The sequence below is a fragment of the Microplitis mediator genome, chromosome 7, assembly GCF_029852145.1.
Source record: "Microplitis mediator isolate UGA2020A chromosome 7, iyMicMedi2.1, whole genome shotgun sequence".
NCBI lineage: Eukaryota > Metazoa > Arthropoda > Insecta > Hymenoptera > Braconidae > Microplitis > Microplitis mediator.
The window spans coordinates 21,730,211-21,753,328 of NC_079975.1; the positions used below are offsets into that span (position 1 = coordinate 21,730,211).

At 26.7% G+C, this 23,118-nt stretch overlaps 1 protein-coding gene across 16 annotated transcripts in view; it reads right to left on the reverse strand.

The window, feature by feature from the left end:
* LOC130672189 (protein hu-li tai shao) overlaps window positions 1-23,118 on the reverse strand; it is a 52,957-nt gene that overhangs the window by 18,214 nt on the left and 11,625 nt on the right. For 11 of the 16 annotated variants that reach the window (XM_057476585.1, XM_057476584.1, XM_057476583.1 and 8 more), the window contains 10 exons: window positions 11,128-11,262; window positions 9,734-9,920; window positions 7,562-8,394; window positions 7,349-7,485; window positions 6,046-6,163; window positions 2,330-2,353; window positions 1,442-1,558; window positions 593-685; window positions 309-504; window positions 84-221 (listed from right to left, as the gene is read on the reverse strand). In XM_057476585.1, the coding sequence (XP_057332568.1) occupies window positions 84-221; window positions 309-504; window positions 593-685; window positions 1,442-1,558; window positions 2,330-2,353; window positions 6,046-6,163; window positions 7,349-7,485; window positions 7,562-8,394; window positions 9,734-9,920; window positions 11,128-11,262 (1,978 nt within the window). Of the gene's footprint in view, window positions 1-83; window positions 222-308; window positions 505-592; window positions 686-1,441; window positions 1,559-2,329; window positions 2,354-6,045; window positions 6,164-7,348; window positions 7,486-7,561; window positions 8,395-9,733; window positions 9,921-11,127; window positions 11,263-11,345; window positions 11,501-23,118 lie in introns of those variants that run through there. The other 5 variants (XM_057476588.1, XM_057476587.1, XM_057476579.1 and 2 more) reach the window with 2 other exon arrangements.

Here is a 23,118-nt window from a genome sequence, read left to right on the forward strand (position 1 = left end):
TACTAAGCAGAACTGTAACCAGTACTATCTATTTCTTGGCGTGTAGATAATTAAATAAATAAATAAATAAATAAATAAATTACCGTCTCGACTTTCTTCTTCAGTTTCAGAAGTAACAGAAATAGGTGATTGAATTGGTGATTTGGCAGTGCTTGATTCATGAGTTGCTCTACTGATATTAAATGACGATAATGCTTCGGATTCAGATTGTGATTCATCGTCTAAAAAAAAAATTAAGTAAATAATTAAGTAAAATTACTAGACAAATAACTGTCGGGTATTTTTGAAATAAAAATAAATAAACTTACATATGTCTCCTTTAGTTTTACGTTCAACGTCTTTCTTATACTGATCAAGTTCTTGATCAGTGACGGCGTCGAATGGATTTTTAGCGTATGGAGTTTTGTATACCATGGCATTGTGTTGGAAATTACGTTGTATAATACCTTTACTTGCTGCACCTACAAGGACTACTTGTTCACCAGTACCACTAATTGTTGCATCCTTTTAAATAAATTTATTTAAAATTTTATTAATACTGAAGAATAAGTAAATAATCTATTTGTTTAGTGGAATAAAGTTTATAATTTACCTGCATTTTTTTGGCCTCTTCCCACGAAACACCTTCCAGAATGTGTGATTGAGGTCCTGCTGATATTTTATCTGCTCTACGATAATCTTTTATCTGTTTTAGAAATTTAATAGTTTATTTAAATAAATGAAAGATTTTTTTTTACAAAACTTCAACATGATTCATTATTTATATACTTTTTATTTTAATTGTGTCTGAACTATCGAAGTTATTTGAAAAATGATAAGGACCTTTTTTGTCGAGAATTTAATTTCCTACAAAATTGTCCCAGTACATTTTTCTTGTATCTTTGATATTTTAGCCGTAATTTTGAATATAAGTGCCGGGAAATGAAATTGGTTATGAAATAAAAAGTTACTCCGAATCTTTAGAGTAAAATAATTTTTAAACAATCAAAGATACGGAAAAGTTGATAAGGACTTTTTTGTAAAGAATTTAATTACCTACAAAATTTTTCCAATACATTTTCCTCGTATCTTTGATATCTTAGCCAGAATTTCAATTACAAGTCTTGGGAAAAACATTGATTATAAAATAAAAAGTTACTCCGAATCTTCAGAGTAAAAAAATTTTCAAACTATCAAAGATACGGAAAAGTTGATAAGGACTTTTTTGTAGAGAATTTAATTCCCTACAACGCTTCTCCTGTGTATTTTTCCCCTATCTTTGATATTTTACCCACAATTTAAATTTAAAATCCCAACAAAAAAATTTCCAAGTGAAATTTAATTTTTTGATACCTCATACTCTGAATATTAATTATTTAAGTAAATATATGACATAAAAATTGATTAGCTTCGAGATCCGTGACTTTACTAAAAATTAAAAAAAATAAAATAAAAAACCAACCTGTTGTTGCAGCTGTTTAAATTCCTTTGGATTAGTATTCTTGGGTACAAATTGTAATGCACTTTCAATCCTTACTGGTGTACTGCTACTGTGTGTTGGTGATCCATCAGACACCCACTGAAGACAAAACCAGAATTGTTAAACGACCCATCAATTTTTAAATAATTATAATAATAATAATAATATTAATAATAATAATAACACTAATAATAATTTAAATATAAATTTAAAATTAAAAATAAATTAAATAAGCGTTTTGTAAGCCGGTTAAAAAATGACTCGATTAAATGTGTGCCTGTATCTCAATTGGCTATTGTAAATTTTAAAAAATAAAAATAATAAAGTGAATAAAAATTGTAATAAATAATAACAATTTTTAAATAAATAAAGGGTCGACAAATCTGGTTTTGTCATAACAGTCGATGTATACCGAGGCCACCCTCTATATATATTTTTTAAATAAATATGACCAGGCACACATTCATTCAGAGTCATTGTCATGATTATTAACTACAATGTTTATTGTATGATATGATTAGAATTTTTTTTTTATGATAATTAATAAATTAATTAATTATCAATCGTGAATATTTAAATATGAAACCTAGTGATGCCCCAAGTGATTAAGAATAAAAGTAAATTAGTTATGAAAATGCTGAAAAATAAATTAATTTAAATTGATATGATGTTGATCCTCATGCCAGTAAATTTTTTTTTTTAATTGTGAAACTAAAGTGGACCTATAGCGACAGAACTGTAAAGAATGCAGCGTAACTTAATTAGAGAATAATAATTATAGTAATTAAATTAAATTAAATAATAATAAAATGAATAAAAAAATAGAGGACTCAATCCAAAATCCGAGTAAATTTTTCAGTGGGAAATTACCTCCTCTGCGTTTTGATCCACCCACTATAAATAAAAAACAAAGCCAGAAAACGATAATATTAGTTAAACACGATTGATTTTAATTAATTTATTAATAAAATAATTAATGAAAATAAATTTTTGTTTTATTTGTGTCTTAAAAAAAATGTTTGCAAAAAGATTTTGAAAAGTTGATGATGGAGAACTTGGAAATTTTTTCATTCTGACAGTGCCCCCACTTTTTAAAAATTTTCAATGACTCAACTGTCATAAGTGTCAAATTTTTATAGATTAATTTAAAAAAAATTTAAACATTAAGTAAAAGGACAATTTTGCTGATATAGATTTTTGAAAAATTAATTACAGTTGATATCAATCGGGAGTTAAACGAAATTTGGAAAATAAATTTCAGTAAAATCTTCAAGTTAATTTTATAATTCGAATTTTCAAATTTTGGCGGCTAAAATTTATTCAAAAAATTTCATTTAACTTCCAATTGATAACAATTGTAAATAATTTTTTTTTAATTCTATATCTCGGTGAAGTTGTTATTTTTAATTGAGGTTTCAATTTTTTTTAAATTAATTAATAAAATTTTAAAACGGTCATGACTATGGCCAGGATTTTTTCTTTAATTAAAAAATATGACAATTAATAATTAATGATGTCAAATTTTTGAAATTACGGCAAAAATATTGGTAGTGTAGAAAAATTTTTTGAGTAAAAGTTGTTCAAAATTCAATTTTCTAAAAAAAATGTCTCCTATAATTTTTCCTTAGGATTAACAAGGAAATCGTAATTTCAAAATTAAGATTTCCATAAGTAATCAAATTTTGAATCATTCATTATGAATCTTAATTTTTGAATTGCAGTGAAAATATTGGCCGTATAAAAAAATTTTTCCAATAAAAGTTGTAGAAAATTTTATTTTCTAGAGGAAATGTCTCTTATGATTTTTTTATACGACCAATATTTTCGCCGTAATTTCAAAATTAAGATTTTCATAATTAACAAAAATTTGATTCATTCATTATGAATCTCAATTTTGAAATTACGATGAAAATATTGGTCGTACAAAAAAATCATAAGAGACATTTTTTTTAGGAAATTAAATTTCCTACAACTTTTGTTCAGAAACTTTTTCTATAAGACCAATATTTTCGCCGAAATATCAAACATTTGAACCATTCATTTCAAAATTAAGGCAAAAATCTTGTCCTCAGTTATGACAGTTATTGCATATTTTTAACAAGTGGGGGGAGGGCCCTGTCTGAGAATACCCTTGATATAAAAAAAGTTTTGACTTCTGTCAATGTTGGGTTTTATAATTTTCTGTGTTGAAATTTTACGCTGTTGTAAATTTAAGTTCTCCATCGTGACTTTTAAAATTTCTTTACAATAATTTATTTTTTCTAACTAGAGCCCTAACTGTTTTTTCACTCCACATTCACACGCATGCCCTAATTTAAATAAATAATTAATAAATATGCAGTTGCTGTTGCTATAATTTTCAAAAAGTAAAATAAATGCAACTGCAAATAAAATAATTTTACTATAAAAATTACATGAAAAAAAACTTGTGTTTTTTTTTAAGCTGTGTAACTTTATTTAAAAATCAGCTACAGAAAGAAAAAAATGACAATTCATATCTTATTATAACTCATTTTTTTAAATATATGTTTATATATTAATATTCAATTTGTATAAAAAGCAAAAGCTTTTTTTTTTAATTCAATAATTATAATAAATTTTATTTTTGATTTTAAAAAACTCTGGCACTAAATAAATGGCATTGCACATAAATTTAATAATTATCGATATAATTATTAATTAAAAATTTCAAATTTGTATAAAATGTCTAATTGTAATGCACATCAAATAAATTTAATTGATTAACTCTTTTTTATCCATGATTTCAATTAAAATTTTTTTATCAAAACGTGCGCAATTTTTTTTTCTTACTTATAATATATATATTTATTTATATAGTTATATATATATTTATTAAGCATCAGCTTGATATAAGCATTTAATATATACGATTACTGCGTCATAATAATCTCATTAGTAAAAACACGTAGACATTTTAATAGATTATTATATCAAAGCGTAACACACAATAATATTCATATATTTTAATTAAAAAGTTTTTTTTTTTGTTATTCGTTACATAAAATTTTTTTTTAGATTTTTTTTATGAACAATCGCACAGTAAAAAATATTGAATATGTGTTAAATTTTTTGTGTTGATTTCAGTGTTACTCTAAAATTTTAAATCCATTTACTATTTAACACTTCAAAAGTGTTACTTAGTACAAAAATTAAAATTATCAACATTTATTAAGTGTTACATTAAAATTAACACAAAATTTATGGTAAAAAGTAAATCGATAGTCGCGGGAGAATTATTAGAAAAATGAAAGTGAAATCGACATTTTATAAGTGTCAATTCAACTTATAAATTTCTTTTATTAATATATTTAATTTACCATTTACTAAAAGCTGGAATTTTTATCATACTAATAAAAAATATTTAGTTATAATTTCGAATTATTTAATGTAATGTTAAAATTATTTTTTCGCTAAATAAAAATGTGTTTTTGTTTTTTTAAAATAAATTAATTGACTTACTATTTGCAACTGCTATTAAATATTACGTGATTTTTTTAAAATCTTGACTCTAATAAAAAGATTGTTTACTATCAAACAATAGTTTAATGTTAAATAATAATTGTTATGACTGCTGATAATCTCAAAATAATATATAAATTATCTTTACTGAATATCCATCCTACAAAAATAAAGTGTAAAAGTTAACATTTTTTTGGTGTTGCCACTGATATTGAAAAAGTGTTAAATTAACTTCTCGTTTTACCCAAATTTTATGCTGAGATTTTAACACAAATTTTGTATTTAAATTCAACTCAAACAGTCTGTGTTAAAAAATAACACAAGTATTGTGTGGACCGTTTTTAACACACAGATTATGTTGATTTTAACACAATTTTTTTACTGTGTACAAAAATAAAGTGTAAAAGTTAACATTATTTTTGTGTCGCCACTGATATTGAAAAAGTGTTAAATTAACTTCTCGTATTACCCGAATTTTATGCTGAGATTTTAACACAAATTTTGTGTTCGAATTCAACCCAAATAGTCTGTGTTAAAAAATAACACAAGTATTGTGTGGATCGTTTTTAACACACTTATGTTGATTTTAACACAATATTTTTTACTGTACATGACTAAATTACCATCAGAAAAAATTTATTATCTATTTTTTTTTTAAATTGATATATTTAAAATTTCTGTAATAACATTGAGAGTACTCTCATTAAATATTATTAATGAAGAATCTATTTAAACTACAAATTTTAATGTAATTATCATTAATGACACTTTTAATTACTGAGGTATAGTGAGAAAACTCTGTACTTTCTAATCGTTGATTTTACTTGACTAGTTTTGTTACAATAATTTTAATTATTTAGAAAAATGATTGATTGGATTAAAAAAAAATTCTATTAAAAAAAAATTTGTGTAAACGAAAAAAAATACTAAAAAAATTTTGTTCGATCAATAAATGTATGATTAAATTAAATAGTAAATATTTATAATTTTATAAGAGTGAGGAGTTATTTTATAATCGATTGGAATGTAAATTAATTGATTGTGTGTAAATTAAAAGTTTAATAAAATAACTACTCGGTTTTATTTTCAAAAGTAATGACTTCTACCTTTGTTATTTTTTTCGGATCTGGAGTTCCGGTCTCGAGTATTTCCACTTTTTGATAAACGTTCGGTGAATTTAACCAGCGTGATCTGTCAGCACCTTTGCGTCCTCCTTTCCATAATCTGTAACATTATTTTTAAAAAAATAATAAATCATTTATTTATTTATTAATAAAATTTTCATTTTACACATAAAAAAAATTCACAAAATAAATGAATATTTAAAAAAAAATTTTTTTTAGATTTACTACCCATCCATTAAATTTCGAGGCATTCTTAGACCCTCTCCCCCTTAATTATTTAATTTATTATCTTTTATTTGTTTGAAATTTTTAATACGATGACAATTCTCAGATTTATTCATAAAGTGAGGGGACACCATCTAAAAATTCACTTAAAAATTACCAGCATAAATAAACTACAATAAAAAATTTTTAGATTCACAACCGATCTATTAAATTTAAAGACATTCTTAGCCCCCTCCCCCTTTTAATTTTTAAATTTATAATGACTTTTTATGTGTCTAAAATTAATTAATAAAATTTTAATATGATGACAGTTCAAGATGATTGGATTTAATACAAAAGTTAAGGGAGGGGGCGACATCTAAAAATTACCCGAAAGAATAAACTAGAAAAAAAAAGCTTTCGATTTACAACCGATCCATTAAATTTAAGGAAATCCTCAGAACCCCTCCCCTTAATTAATTACTTTATGATCGTCCATTTGTTGAAAATTAATTGATTAAAATTATTGGTACGATGACAGTTCAGGATTGGATTTATTAATAAAGTGAGGGGAGGGGACACCATCTAAAAATTTCTTTAAAAATTACCAGCATAAATAAACTACAATTAAAAATTTTTTGATTTACAACCGATCTATTAAATTTAAAGACATTCTTAGCCCCCCCCCCCTTTTTAAAATTTTTAAATTTATAATGACCTTTCATTTGTCTAAAATTAATTAATAAAATTTTAATACGATGACAGTTCAAGATAATTGGATTTAATACAAAAGTTAGGGGAGGGGGCACCATCTAAAAATTACCCGAATGAAAAAACTAGAAAAAAAAAGCTTTAGATTTACAACCGATCCATTAAATTTAAGGACATCCTTAGACCCCCTCTGCTTAATTATTTACTTTATGATCTTCCATTTGTTCAAAATTAATTAATTAAAATTATTAATACGATGACAGTTCAAGATTGAATTTATTAAAAAAGTAAGAGGAGGAGGGGGAGGCGACACCATCTAAAAATTCCTTTAAAAATTACCCGCATAACTAAACCATAAAAAAAAAATTACCCTTGTTTATAAAGTTCTTCTTCTTCGAATAAATAACCAAGTGAAGAAACTGCTGGTGGTACTTCGACATCATTTCGTGGCCTAGGTGGCTCGCTCTTGATCAATGGATGCCGATAAATATAACCGGTACGGAAACCCTGGTGACAGAAACAATAAATAAATAAATTTAACTAGATAGTTATCATCATTATCAATAATAAAAAAAATACTGACAGCATTATCAAGCATCCTCATAAGTGCTTCGAACTCAGTGCCGCCAATTCTCCATCGTTTTTCAAGTTTTTCAGCCAACGGCGAGGGTTCAATGACACTGGATATCATGTGTGGTATCGGTGGTTTTCTCGAGGCCTCGTAAATGGACTTTCTCGACTCCTCTGACAGTAAACTTAAATTTTCCAAACCCATAGGCATTAATTTTAATTGGGTTTCGCATGCTAGCACAGTATTGTAGACGTTATAAAAAGCTTCTTCGATAGTATCACCGCAACATACAGCACCGCGATTAGTCAGCAGCATAACTTTATTAATAGGGCCCAAATTACGGGTTATTTTTTCACGTTCTTCCGGTTCAATGATGTCGCCGATATACTGATGAGTTGAGACATCGCCGATGACAATACTCTCGGGGCCGATTGGTAAGAGGCCGGATTTTAAGGAAGACACTGCTGTTACTGTTGGCGTTGTTATATGTATAATACATTTAATATCTGGACGTGCTGCGTGGATTGTCGAGTGCAATTGAAATTCAGCAACATGTACACCAAAATTAGTCGTACCCTGCTCGACTACCTGGCCTTGCATATCAACTTTGACTAATGACGATGCCGTTACCTCGTGATAGAGTAAACCGAATGGGTTAACTAAAAAATGTTCTTCGGCGGCATTAAGACGTGCGGTTATTTGACCACCTACGCCCTGTGTCCATCCGTATAAATCCAGTAACCTGAATACTGCTGCTAGTTTGCAGCGCAATAATTTTTCCCCGCGTTCGTAACCCTTGGCTTCGACACCGCGGATGTCATTGATAGGCACCACGCAACTCGAATCTGGACAATTTATTTATTTATGAGTCAATTTAAATTAATATTTGAAATTTGAATACAAAATTATAATGTACCTGAAGATCGGAACGTTTTTCGCGAAACGAAAATAAGAAAAAAGAAATGAGAAGTAAAAAATCTAATGGATCTAGATTTCGTAAATGTTTCGCACGTTACTCGAAAATGACAGGTCATCCCAACTACCCCTTAAGTCGCGATTAGACACGAATTTAATGAATTATTTTCATTTTCGTTGCGTGAAAAACGTTCCGATCTTCAGGTACATAAATTATAGTCTTTCAATAATTTATTTATGTCAGTTTAGTAAAAAAAATTTTTATTGTTTGTTGATATGAAATTATTTGTTAGTCAAAATTTAAATGATTTTTTTTTGCTCAAGTAAGCAGTAAAAATTTCCGAGTGAATGCGGATTAAATCCGGAGCGGATGACTGCGTATTTGTTTAAGACCCTTGGAGTAAAATTCACTGAGGGAGTTTATTTTAATATTTAAACTCCGGTTCGCAGTGAAATTAACTGCAGAAGAAAATTTATTTTGAAATTAAAACATCGGACTGGAGTGAATGCGGGTTTAAAAAAAATCTAGATCACTCCGAAATGACCGCTGGAAAAACAAACTCCGTATTTACTTCGAATATGGAGATTTTTTATTGACTCCGGAACTCCGAGTGACGGAGTGAATCTAGATTTAAATGAAATCCGTAAATGACTCCCGATGTTTTACGATTTTATAACTTGTAGACAATTGGCAATTTTCGGATTTTCTTTTTAATAAATCGATGACAAAAAAAAAAACTAAAAATATGCACGTGTAGAAAATCAAAAAACCTACAGATGCAATTTTTTGAAATTTTTTTTTTTCTATAATTTATCATTATTAAAAAAATCAAAAGATTATTAGACGTCGGCTAACTTCAGTATCATGATTTTTTAGTAACAATTAAATTAATTTTAAAAAAGTTGACAGCTTTAAGATAAAATAAAAATTTTTTTAAAAATTAGTAATAAATGACAGCTGTCAATTGAAAATTATAATTTAATAAAAATAAAATTTTGAAAGACTAATTGTAAGTTAAATAAACCGCAACTTTTAAAATATAATTTTTTAAAAATCCAGCGGAAGTTTATTACTATTTTACTTTACGAGTAAAGTGTACCGGAAATAAGTGCGATGGATAAAATACATATTCAAGTATTTATAAAATAATAAGAGCGCGGTTATATTTTCTATGTCCAAAGTACAGATAAATTTAAACTCCGCAAAATTAGATTCTAAAAGTTGTGATTTTTAAATTTAAATATTAATATTTAATAAATAAAAATTACTTTTGAACACATTGGCGTTAAAACGAGCACCCTGTGCGCCCATCATATCCGATATCTGTTGTAATAATCCAGAAGGTCCAGAACCGTCTTTCAATTGTGTCTCAATAATACGTTCTAGTTCTTCTTTGAACATCTTCGAGTTCATTATTATTTCTACGCGCTTCCTTCTCTCCATTTCTCGCATATCCTGCAATCAAATTTTTTTTTTAAATTAAACAGTACAAAGTTCAGTAGAATTAAAATACCAGTAAATTATTATAAATAATTCTACTATAGAGGAGGGGGGAGGGGCAAAAGAAATACGAAATTTTCGGGAACTCAAATACGTTAGATTTTTAAAGTGAATAGAAAAAATTTTCAGCTGTCGTTAAAAGACTAATTTTTATTTTTTGCGGGTAAAATGGGTACCCTCTAAAAAAAGGTAAAAAAAAAAAAAGTAATTTTTGGAAATTAAATAAATTTGATTTCCAGAAATTTTCTTATAAGTAATTGACTTTAAGGTCATTTTCAGACAGTGCCCCCCACTTTTTAAAAATTTTGAATGACTTTCAACTGTTATGAGGGTATCAAATTTTTATCAATTAATTAAAAAAAAATTAAAGCATTAATTGAAAAAAGGACAACGTAGTCGTAATTTCGCCGATATGTAGATTTAAAAAAAAATAATTTACACTTGATATCAATTAGGAGTTAAACAAAATTCGTTAAATAAATTTCCGTAAAATCGTCCTGTCAATTTTATAATTCGAATTTTTAAATTTTGTTGGCTAAAATTTTAATTTTTTTTTAATTGATTAATAAAATTTTAATACGGTTATGATAGTTGAAAGTCATTGCATATTTTTAAAAAGTGGGGGGCACTGTCTGAGAATGCCCTTAAAAAAAAAATTACATTTCATATAATTATTGGATGCAAGTAAAGAAAAAAAAAAAAATTTCAATAGTTTTTGACATGAAACAAAAGTCATTGACATTTTTTCGATTGACACTCGATTTTTGAAAATGTTCAAAAAACAAAATTCAATTACAGTCGAACTCCATTAACTCGAATTCCATTATCTCGGAACTTCTCCTGAATCTTGACCCTTACTCCGAGCTACGCTGTCCCCCACCCGATATTATACATTTCTATACGTCTCTATATATTTATCTACGCATCATTCATATGGATGTAAGAGCGCATGCGTATAGTTTACTTTTTACGAGAGAAGGGGCATCCGTTAACTCGGAAATTTCCGCCCCTCTAGAGAGTTAATGGAGTTCGACTGCATTTACAATTGATTTTGAAAATAAAAAAAAAAAAAAACTTTTTTTGTAATTTTCGAGGTACCCCATTTTGCCTCCTCTACCTCTCCCTACTATACGTTGTTTTAAAACCAAATACTTATACTTACAGCATCAATATCCGCTGGTCTCATTTTACTTTTTTCTTCCTCTGTAAGACCATCTATTGCTCCATTTGTGTGAGGCTCTGAGAGCTCATGCTGACTTGTGTCCGCCATCCTCGGGCCTCTTTCAGTTAACAATGACTGGAAAAATAAATAAATAAAAAATTTTTAATTTAAAATACATCATAATATTTTTTAGAAATTTAATTTATTCAAAAGCTGACCTCATTTAATTCATAATCTAAAATACAATTTGATTTTTTAACGACTGCTTTTATAAATGCTTGATTAATATTATTAATAATTACAGTCGTATGCAACATTTTTTTTTTAAATTCAATAATTATTTTTTCAAAAATTAATATTCGCTCATATTTCAAAAATTTTATTACAAAAAAATTATAATTACAAAAAATTGTAATTATTTTTAAAAAATTAATAACTGGTCTCTTTTTTTTAATTACATAATTTCTTTTTTTTTTTTAAATTTAATTACTTTACGCTAATAAATAGCGATATAGTAATACGAGTTTTTAACATTACAAAAGCCTTTAAGAGACTAACACACGAGTTTTAACCGATAAGGAGGTCTCTGGCATCTAATACATGAGTTACATCACAGAGCCAACACTGAACCGGGTTACAGACTGACTTAAACTCACAAACTCTAGTTTGCGCATTCAATTTGTCGCAGCATAAATATATAAGGCTCTAATGATAACTAATATAACTTGCATTAAATATACACGATGAACTCATTAAATATGTAACACGTGCGATTAAATTATCAATTAATGTTTTGTAATTTTTAATCAATTGATTAATAATTATTTTTTTTTTTTAAGTTGTAAAAAAAATAACATGTTGTTCTACAAGATTTTATAGTATAGCAGAAATGAATTTATCTTTATCACTATCGTCTTATCAATTGAGCAAATATGACATTGTTTGATTGTAGTTGTAGTAATCAAGGACTTGATAGGCTGGTTAATAGAGACTGCATTAATAAATATAAATATTCATTTTTATTTTTATTTTTTATTTTGAATTTGGAAAAAGGATTCATTTTATTTCAAGGCTGAATGTTTTAATAAATTTATTTTACTGCTGAAACTATTGAGATTACGAAAAAAATTCATTGGAAAATTTTTTAGAAAATTTAATTCCCTGTAAAAAAGTTCATGTGCGCTTGAGCTCTAATTTAATAAGTTTAAAAGTTATGAGTGTTTTAAATTTTTCTTAATTAATTTAACTGATTTTGGAACAACGATTAGAAAATTTTACTTCTATCGACTGTAACTTTTAAACTAATGAAATTATGAAAGTATTGCTCAGGACCTTTTTTGTAGAGAATAAAATTTTCTATAAAAAAGTTCCTGTATTGTAATGTCCTAATTTAATTGGTTTAAAAGTTATGAGTGCTTTAAATTTGTCTTAATTAATTCAAGTGATTTTGGGGCAACTTTGAGAAAATTTTGTTTCTATCGACTGTAACTTTTAAACTAATAAAATTATGAAAGTATTGCTCAGGACCTTTTTTGTAGAGAATTAAATTTCCTATAAAAAAGTTCCTGTGCACTAATGTTCTAATTCATTTATTTTTAAAGTTACAAGCGTTTTAATGGATAATTAAATTTTTTCTAAAATCAAATCACAGAAAATCGCGATTTTTTTTTATAAAATAATGAATAATAAAAAATATATATATTATTTATGTATAGTAGTATAGTGCAGTTAATGACCTTTATCATAATAGAACGTTTAAAAAATGACGTAATTTTATTCATTCATTGCATAAAAGTCTAAGAGATTTTTCTTTTATTACTAGAGAACTCGAGATCAATTAATTTATCAGACAATTGATAATTATTAAATTGTAACTCGAGATTGTTGATTATCAATTAATGCAAAGTAGATACAAGTCTCCAGTATGGACAATTGGGTAATCGATTTGAGTAAAGCATCAATTACACAGTGTGCTGACAACCCCAGAGGATTACGAAGGCAAGTAGACTAGAGATGACGGTAGATTTAGATCTGACGGTTTCCCTCCTCAAGGCAAATCTGCTTGCTCATACCTACGCAGTTTATTCTCTTACATTACGGGTTTATACGTAAATAGGGCATTTTATTATTACGGTGTCATGCTAATAATAAAACATACCAAAGATGCCACGCCTACTTTTTTTTACTGATCAGTTCAAAATTAACATCAATCAAATTTTTTTTTTAAATAAAAAAACGGACACTAGATCAAGAATTCTAGTATTGAAACCTCAACGATAAAATTTACAATTAATATTTTTATTTAACTCGTCTACAAAATCATAAGTCATAAATTTTTTGAAGCCTTGGTATAAAAATTTTGACTAAAAAAAAAATTGGTATATAATTCAGCAGAAATTTAAGGAATAACTCCAGCAAAAATTCAAATTTATTAAAATTAATCCTGCCATAAAATTTTATTGATATTTTTACGACTAGAGTTTAGCAAAAAAAATTATTATTTTTTTTTTTAAATAGTCAAGGATAAATTTCTATGACTGATGACGTCAGTAGATAAATAGACTGTAAAATAGTAAATTATATTTTTCTCCATAGGTCAGTGTGTCGATGGGACTGGCATATCCGGGATAACATTGAATTCACGACATAAAATATTTTACCTGGCAACTGAATGGATCAATAGAGAATAGACTATCCTAGCACGTGTCGTCACTACAAGTGTATTGATGAATTCACCTGCTTTGTCAATTCATTTTTTTTTAACACACTTAAATATATATGTATATGTATATAAGTTACATGCTATCGTTTCTATGAAAAACCAACCCCTATTACCGAGAACTCGACCCTCAAATATTTTTCTACCCCTAAAGTACTCAATGTTTTCTTTTTACTTTCGTTTGTCGACCTTGCGGCGCCAGTCTGGTTTTCTAAAATAATTTTATATAAAAAAAATACAGTACTTTTAACGAACTATCGCGTACTTCAGTTAAATAAATTTTAAATATTTGAAAAATTAATAAAATAATTATTAGTTTATTATTTTTTATGATGAAGGGAATTTGAAAATTTTTTGGCGTCTAGAATTTTGGGTGTACGTAAAAAATGATAAGGACCTTTTTTGTAGAGAATTTAATTTCCTGTAAAATTTTATTCATTCATTTTTGCCGTATCTCTGATTGGTAGTCCAGAATTTTAGTTATAAAGTTTTCCAAAAATATAAGACGTTTTGGGCAAAACTACTTTTTAAAAAAATGATAACTTCTAAACTTTTAGGTGTAGGAAAAAATTTATAAGGACCTTTTTTGTAGAGAATTAAATTTCCTTCAAAATTGTATTCATTCATTTTTGTCGTATCTTCGATAGTTGGGCTATAATTTTAATTTAAAGTTTTCCAAAAATAGTAAATTGAATGTCCGACCAAAATTGATAATTTTTAAAAAATTTTGCGCAACCATTAGTTTAATTGATACTCAAAATTTTTGATATTCATCAATTTACTTCATCAAACTCCAAACTTTTGAATTATTCATAAAAAAAAATTTTGATAATAAAAGAGAAAAGTAATAAAAAAAAAAAAAAAAAAAAAAATTAGGGAGAGACTTGATGAAGTAAAGAAAGACAAAGTTTATAGAATTGAATAAAATTAATTAATAAAATGTGGCTTCTGTTGTCTCAACAGACTTGCACCCTTTTTAATCCTCGCCCTTAACTTTACCGCTTCTCATTTTCTTTGCTTGCAATTCAACTCCTGAGCTCTGCATTTTTTAGGATTCATAATATATACCATGAACGTGTCATCAAAAGCATGCATTTGAATATATGTACACAAATTTTTCATCCTTATAAATTGAAACTTTGATAAAAAAATTAATTTCTTCTTTTCAAAAGGAAGAAAATAAAATGTTTTAAAATTGCAGGAGCTAGAAATATTTTATATTTACATTTTCATAAACACATGTTGCACATACATTGAAGATAGTAAATTGATTCATTGTTTACACGTAATATTAACACATCTACTAATATAAGTTAAACTGACCTAGATAAATTTTATTATTACACTGACAGAAAAGTAGATCGGAACCCAATGGAATCCATATAAATGTTTATATATTTTCTCTTAATTTAATTCAGGCAATTTTTTTTTTTATTATTATACATATTTAAATATGTACACAAAAAAAAAAGAATTTCTTGGCGCGAAATTTTAAATTCGCTCTAAAAAATTTTACTTGTCTCCAATAAATTTTATTATGAATTAAAATCAAAAAATTTCTTGGGGTGAGAAAACTTTTATAGCGCGAAAACAAATTTATGACAGCAGGAAATTTTGTCTAGTCCGGTGTAAATTTTTTTTTCTGTTTATTATTAAAAATTTTTCTGGCGCAAAGAAATATTTTTTTCTGTGTATATTTATTTTATATGAATTAGAAAAAAAATTGTTCGAGACGATAAGCCTACGCTGTCTGGAAAAAGATCATCGACCCCGTGTTATTTTTTTTATATTTATTTTTATCGGTAATATCGATGAAGAAACAATTAAGCCGTCATTATGTCACTGATGATTATGTGTTTCGTAATTATTTATTTATAGAAATTAATTATTAATGCAATTGACGAGTGTCTTATTATTTAAATTACATTATTATCCCGCGTTTCATGTATCAGTTATTATTTGTTGTGCAATAAATAAAAAATACTTTGTATTAAAATTTTATTTTCCAATTTTCTCTTATTTTATTTTTATCATTTCTTTTAATGATAGGTCAAAGTTTTCTAGCTTCTACAAATTCGATTGTACGTGAAAATTCATGGGAACCTTTTTTGTAGAGAATAAAATTTCCTACGAAAATCATAAGAGTCAATTTTAATGTATCTTTGATAGTTTATCTAGAATTTCAATTTAAAGATCTATACTAAAAAAACTGAATCAAATTTTTGATAAAAATTAATTTTATTTTTTAAAAAATTCTAGCACCTCAATTATTAGATTTATGTAAAAATGTATAAGGACCTTTTTTGTAGAGAATAAAATTTTCTACAAGAGTCATCAGAGTCAATTTCGATGTATCTTTGATAGTTTATCTAGAATTTGAATTTAAAGATCTATATAAAAAAAATTGAATCCAATTTTTGATAAAAATTAATTATATTTTCAAAAAAATTCTAGCACTTTAATTATTAGATTTATGTAAAAATGTATGAGGACCTTTTTTGTAGAGAATGAAATTTCCTACAAAAAGGATTAGAGTCAGTTTTGACGTATCTCTGATAGTTTATCAAGAATTTGAATTTAAAGATCAATGTAAAAAAAAATTGAATCCAATTTTTAATAAAAATTAATTATATTTTCAAAAAAATTCTAGCACTTCAATTATTAGATTTATGTAAAAATGTATAAGGACCTTTTTTATAGAGAATAAAATTTCCTACAAAAATCATCATCATCATTTTTTTAATATCTCTGATAGTTTACCCAGAATTTTGATTTAAAATAAAATTTTTTTAATTCAAAATTTAATTGGATCTCAATGTGAAAAAAAAAATAAGTTACTAAATTTTCTACGAAAATTCGTGTTGAAAACATAATTATTTACTCACGTAATTAGTATTTAGTGAAAGGCAGAGTAATTTAGCCTACATTGAACGTTTCATACATTAAGTATTTTACTTAAGCCTGCATTCACTGCAGATAAAATACAAAGAAGTGTAAGGAAAAAGATGAAGATGAAGATGAAGATAAAAATTGAACAATAAAAATATATACATATACAAAAGAAAAAAAACTAGTAATCGTGAGATTTATCTTATATTTTAGTTTCTCTCTCCTGGACTCGTTTTCCTTATGGTTTCTCTGGCAAAAGATGAGTCAGCCCATCAGAGTCTTGTTCCGTTGGGTTCAGCCTTTAGTGGATACGCCTACGATTTTCACGTACGTGCAATTTTTACGTGACCAGAGAAACCACACGAGATTTAGTATTTTATAAATTTTTGATGCTTGATAATAAAAATTTATATATACATACATATTATTAATTTTGAATTAATTGAGGATAAAATAAATATGGCGGTTATAAGTATAAATAATTTGAAAACCTGTGATAAAATTGTTTAAGTGAGTCTACCCACGTGAATTAACGAGCAACAAGACTCAACTTTATATATGTATATAAAGCAGAGTACTATTATATGTACATACTATATATATATGATGCTATGAAGACTAAGGTTGAGGGGTTAGTCGGCTGAGAAAATTACGAGGCGCCTATTTCCAACGAGTACTCACCACGTGACGACTCAAGAGCATAAAAGAATAATACACATCACGCATTCACTACTTTTGGATCCCTTATATATATAACTATATATATTTTTTTAATTTTTACTATTTATTGTACATATATAATAAAAATTTTTAATTGATCATTAAACATATCACTAAAATTAGCCTGTCATATTAAACGTCAAAAAATATATGGAGGATTAATACAACTGTCAGTTGGTATAAAAAAAAAATTTTCAAATGAATATGGAGTAAATAATTTTGAAAATTCATACACTTTTTTTTAGCAATAAAAGTTGGTTATATTTTTTTTTTGGACATAAGTTTCGGGTCGATTAAAAATATATATGTATATATTAATGATTTATTATTTATGGATATTGATAATAAAAAAAAAAAAACAAATCATAAATAATCGAAGGAAGAATAATGTGACAGTAACATATAGGAAGTAAGCAATTAACCCGAATTTGTAACTTCCTGAATTGAGCTAGTCTAGTTGAGAATCTGCAGACTTTGCACTGCATTATCTATTCACAAATATATCATTTTATATTAAAGTTAAAATCGTAATGTTTTAAAATTATTGGTAATAATTTCCGTAGAAAAAGAGAAGATTTTTTGGCGCAAGAAATTTTTGCATTATAAATTGAACATAAAAAATTTCTTGCCCCAAGAAAATTTTTTCTCGTCCCAAGGAAATTTTTGTTTGCAATTTATAATTCGTGTAAACAATATTCGTTCCAAAAAAATTCCAAAAAAGTTCCGCATGTGGAACTTCTAAAAATGAGACAGATTAGAACTTCGAATGGAACTTTTTTGGAACGTTGGTAATTTTGATGGTACAAACAAAGTTTTTATGAGCAAATTTAGAGTCAAAAAAGGAAGTTCTTGGAACTATTTTGGAATTTTTTATGGACGTTTTTAATCCATAAAAAAGTTCAAAGTGGTGATTCTGAAACTTTTTTGGAATGTCCATATAAAATTCCAAAAACTTCCTTTTTTGACTCTAAATTTGCTCATAAAAAAGTTTTTTTACCATCAAAATTACTAACGTTTCAAAAAAGTTCCATTCGAAGTTCTAATCTGTCTCATGTTTAAAAGTTCCACATGCGGAATTTATTTGGAACGAATTTTTTTTTCACGCATTAATGCAAAAAACAATTTTGTGTCAAGAAATCTTCTTTCTTCTATGTATTTAAAAAAAAAAAAAAATATTCATAAAAATATTTTCAAAATTTATCCTTTAAATTTTACCTTAAAATATTATTGCTACACAGAAAAAAAACGATTTCTCGGCGCAAGAAATATTTTGCATTATGAATTAAAGGCGTAAATTTTTTTAGGACGAGAAAATTTCTTAGTTCAAAAATTTTTTTCTCGATTCAAAAAATTTTTTCCCGCCTCAAGAAAATTTTTGTTTTCAACTTGTAATGCAATAAATTTCTTGGTTCAATTTCAAATTTTTCGCGCCAAAAAATCCTTTTTTTCTGTGTAATAAATAAAATATTTAAATTGATAGTTTAAGTAAATGGCGCGTCTCTCCGCGGGATTTCTCCCACTTAAAATTCACACTTGCAATGTTAACTAGACCTGACATTAGTAGCTATATAATTACATGATATCTATTAACGAGATTAAATGAACTTGGCGCTCATGGATGTAGCAAGTCGGAACCAACTGCCTAGACCATAGCAAAATTTGCCCAGGGGTATCCATGAGCATTGTGGCGTCGTTCTGCCGGGACATGGACTTATTGATCGCCAAGGTACCGCGTCGTGTCTACTCTACGATAAAACCATGGGAACAGTACGCGGGAAAATTACAGATTAAAAAAAAAAAAATTCATTAAAAATTTTAATTAAATACATATTTCATATTAATAAATTAAATATGTAATTAAAGTTTGAATCTAGAGCATGTGCACTGAGGAAAGATTTTTATAAGAAAGTTATTATTTTTTTTTTAGAAAGTTTTGGAAAATTGCGTTGATTATAAATTTAAAATGCGTGAATTAATTTGTTAATAAATGTTGATATTAAAATATTTTTTTTTTTAATTGATAGTAAATTAAAAATAAAATAAATAAATATCGCACCTCAAAAGCCATCAAAAGCTCAATGAATATCCGACACTATTGTCAATTATGTAAATCAGAATGTTCGCCTTGATCGAGTGACCTATTAGTAACTTTTATGTCAGTGTAATTTAAATTATCTATTAATTTTAATTCAAATTAAACACTTGATATTTAAAATTAAGTTATGAAATAAAAAACGATTTTTTTTAGTAAATTTAAATTAAAAAAAAAAAATTTATTGATATCGATAATGATTGAGTTCAGTGACCTTAAAATTGTCCCCTTAGTATTAAAGTTTTCTTATATTATTCCCGCGGGGTTTTATTTAGAGAACGACGAAAATAGAGAATTGTAATGCAAGAGAAATAAATAGAATGAAATAAAATGAAAATGGTTTTAAAAGTAAAATGAATAAAAAAAATTTCTTGACATTCTCGACATGAGGCACGTCTTCCTTAACGACTAAATTATATATGACGAAAGCATTAAGCGGTCCTAATAGTTGGCAAACTTAAATTTTAACTAAAATAAATATTAATAAAATAACTGATATTTTTTTTTTTATCATATGCCGGGCGGTTCAGTGATAAAAAATTTTGACTATTCTCAACTTCAGAACGAGACGACGATGAACTTTTGAAAATTCAAAGGGAAAATCAATGATTGACTTAACCCTTAAATGCATCATTTTTTATTTCCATTTGAAAAAAAAAATTATGGATAATAAAAAGTTTTTTACCCATAAATAGGACCAGGATTTTTGCTTTTATTTAAAAATAACAATTAATAATTAATGGTGACAAATTTTGGAATTACAGTAGAAATATTGGCCGTGTAAAAAAATTTTTCAAACAAAAGTTGTAGGAAATTTTATTTCCTAGAGAAAATGTCTCTTATGATTTTTTTATACGACCAATATTTTCACCGTAATTTCAAAATTAAGATTTTCATAATTAATAAAAATTTAAATAATTCATTATGAATCTCAATTTTGGAATTACAGTGGAAATATTGGCCGTATAAAAAAATTTTTCAAACAAAAGTTGTAGGAAATTTTATTTTCTAGAGAAAATGTCTTCAATGATTTTTTTATACAACCAATATTTTCACCGTAATTTCAAAATTAAGATTTTCATAATTAATAAAAATTTGAATAATTCATTTGGAATCTTAATTTTGGAATTACGGTGAAAATATTGGTCGTATAAAAAAATCATAAGAGACATTTTTTTTATAAAAATAAATTTCCTACAACTTTTGTTTGAAAAGTTTTTTTATAAGACCAATATTTTCGCCGTAATATTAAACATTTGAATCATTCATTTCGAAGTTAAGGCAAAAATCTTGTCTCTACCCATAAATAATCTGATGTAGATCTACATTACACGGAGGAATTATTTTCGTTTGAAATTCTATGGTGGCATAGTAAAGCCGGGTCATGTTGGCCACCTGACGGAAATTTAGAGAAACGTAAAAATTACTGGGGCCATGGTAAAATTTACGACGATCATTACAGTAAATTATGATATACTCTGTCAATTTTACTTTCGCCATAGTAATTTCTGCAGATGGTCAACATGGTCCAGTTTTCTCATGACACCATAGCGTAAGACTTAATCTCTCGAACTTGATTACTGGCCAGGCGTGGGTTCGAATCCCAGTGGAGCCGAATGTCCTTTCGCACACAAAGTGTGAGGTCTTTCGGTCCTGAGATTCGTCCCGCCACCGACTTTTAAATTTGAATTTGAATTCGACTAATTGTAAGTTGGCCGAATATGAGATTGCCCGAGGCCTAATAATATTTAGCCACAGTAATTTTTGCATATGGCCAACATGGACCGGCTTTACTACGACACCACAGCATTTCAAACGAGAATAATTTATCTGTGTACTATGCAATAGGAGGGTCGTGTGATTGCGGTTATTCAAAGTTGAAGTTGGCATTTCTTTACTCCAACTTGTAACTTCAACTGCAGCTGCTGCTGTTGTAGCAACTACAATTTTTTTCATATTATTGTACACGTTTTAAAGTTTAGAATAGTCAACGCTTTTTTTTACACGGGATGAGAAAATTTACTTTTTGTGTTTTGCGGAAAGGAATAAAAGATGATGCGGAAGATTGAATTGCAACAGCTGCATGAGATTTCTTAGATTAATCTTTCTAATCATGTTTTATATGTCGGGATATCATATCACTTCTTGTATTACCTTTCTTTCTCTTTTATATTATACATACATTTATATATTTTTATTCAAGTCTATAAATAAATTATATTTAATAAAATTGTCCTGTTTTACAACAAAAAACGCATCTTCTAGAAAAATTATATATTTTAATTTAATAATTTTTTTTCTACGTCAGATAAAAACAAATAATAATTTATTGCAAAATATGTATATATATTAGGGTGGTTGTTTAAAACTAAATTTTCTCAGCCGTCTTATAAAAAGCTTCTTTTTAGTGAGAAAATACGTGGAGAATTTGGATTTTTCTTTTTAAGTAAAAAGAACACGTGCCGAAGGACGATCAAAGTTCATTTTTCGATACAATTGCGTTTTTTTTTAAATATCTCATGAAATATGCAGATTAAAGGAAAAAACCATAGGAACAATTTTGTAGGAAATTAAATTCTTGACAAAAAAGGTCATGTTTATTTTTTTTATAAAATGTGTATTTATGAAGATATTTTAAAAAAACTTTTTTTAGATCTGATGAATTGAGCGTTTTAAGGATTACAAATTTTGAAAATAACATTTTTCTAAGTACATAGAAACTGTAACAAGCATTAATAATTGATATGTTACGAGTTACGAAGTTGTCTATATTTAAGAAAAAACGTTATTTCTAACATTTGTTATCCCTAAAATGCTCAATTGATAAGATCTAAAAAAGTTTTTTTTAAATATCTTCATAAATACACATTTTATAAAAAAAATGAACATGACCTTTTTTGTCAAGAATTTAATTTCCTACAAAATTGTTCCTATGGTTTTTTCCTTTAATCTGCATATTTCATGAGATATTTAAAAAAAAACCGCGATTGTATCGAAAAATGAACTTAGATCGTCCTGCGGCACGTGTTCTTTTTACTTAAAACGAAAAAACCAAATTCCCCAGGTATTTTTTCACTGAAAAGAAGCTTTTTATAGGGCGCCTGAGAAAATTTAATTTTTAACGACCACCCTAATACATATATATTATTTATTAATTTAATAAATTTAGTAGTAAAAAACAATAAAATAAATAAATAATTGCAAAAAAAAGACAAAGCCGTTTGATAAAAAATTTAGTACTTAAAATAATAAATCAAAGTCATAATAAAAAAAAACATAAAATGAACATTGAAATTTATAATATTTAAAAATCACGAGATCATTTATGATGATAAATAAATTTTCAGAGAGCACGTGCATGACGCACGCAATGAATAAGTATAAGTACTGGTAACAAGTACAAGAGTACAAGTGAAGAATTTTTTTAAAAAAACTATGCCGATGTTATAGAGATTGCGTGTAGATTTTTTGCTATCTCTGAACATTCAACTTTGTAATAAAAATAATAATGAAAAATTTTTAAAAGTAAGATATCACATGGAGTTTATGTCATATGTGCTACGTTACAAGT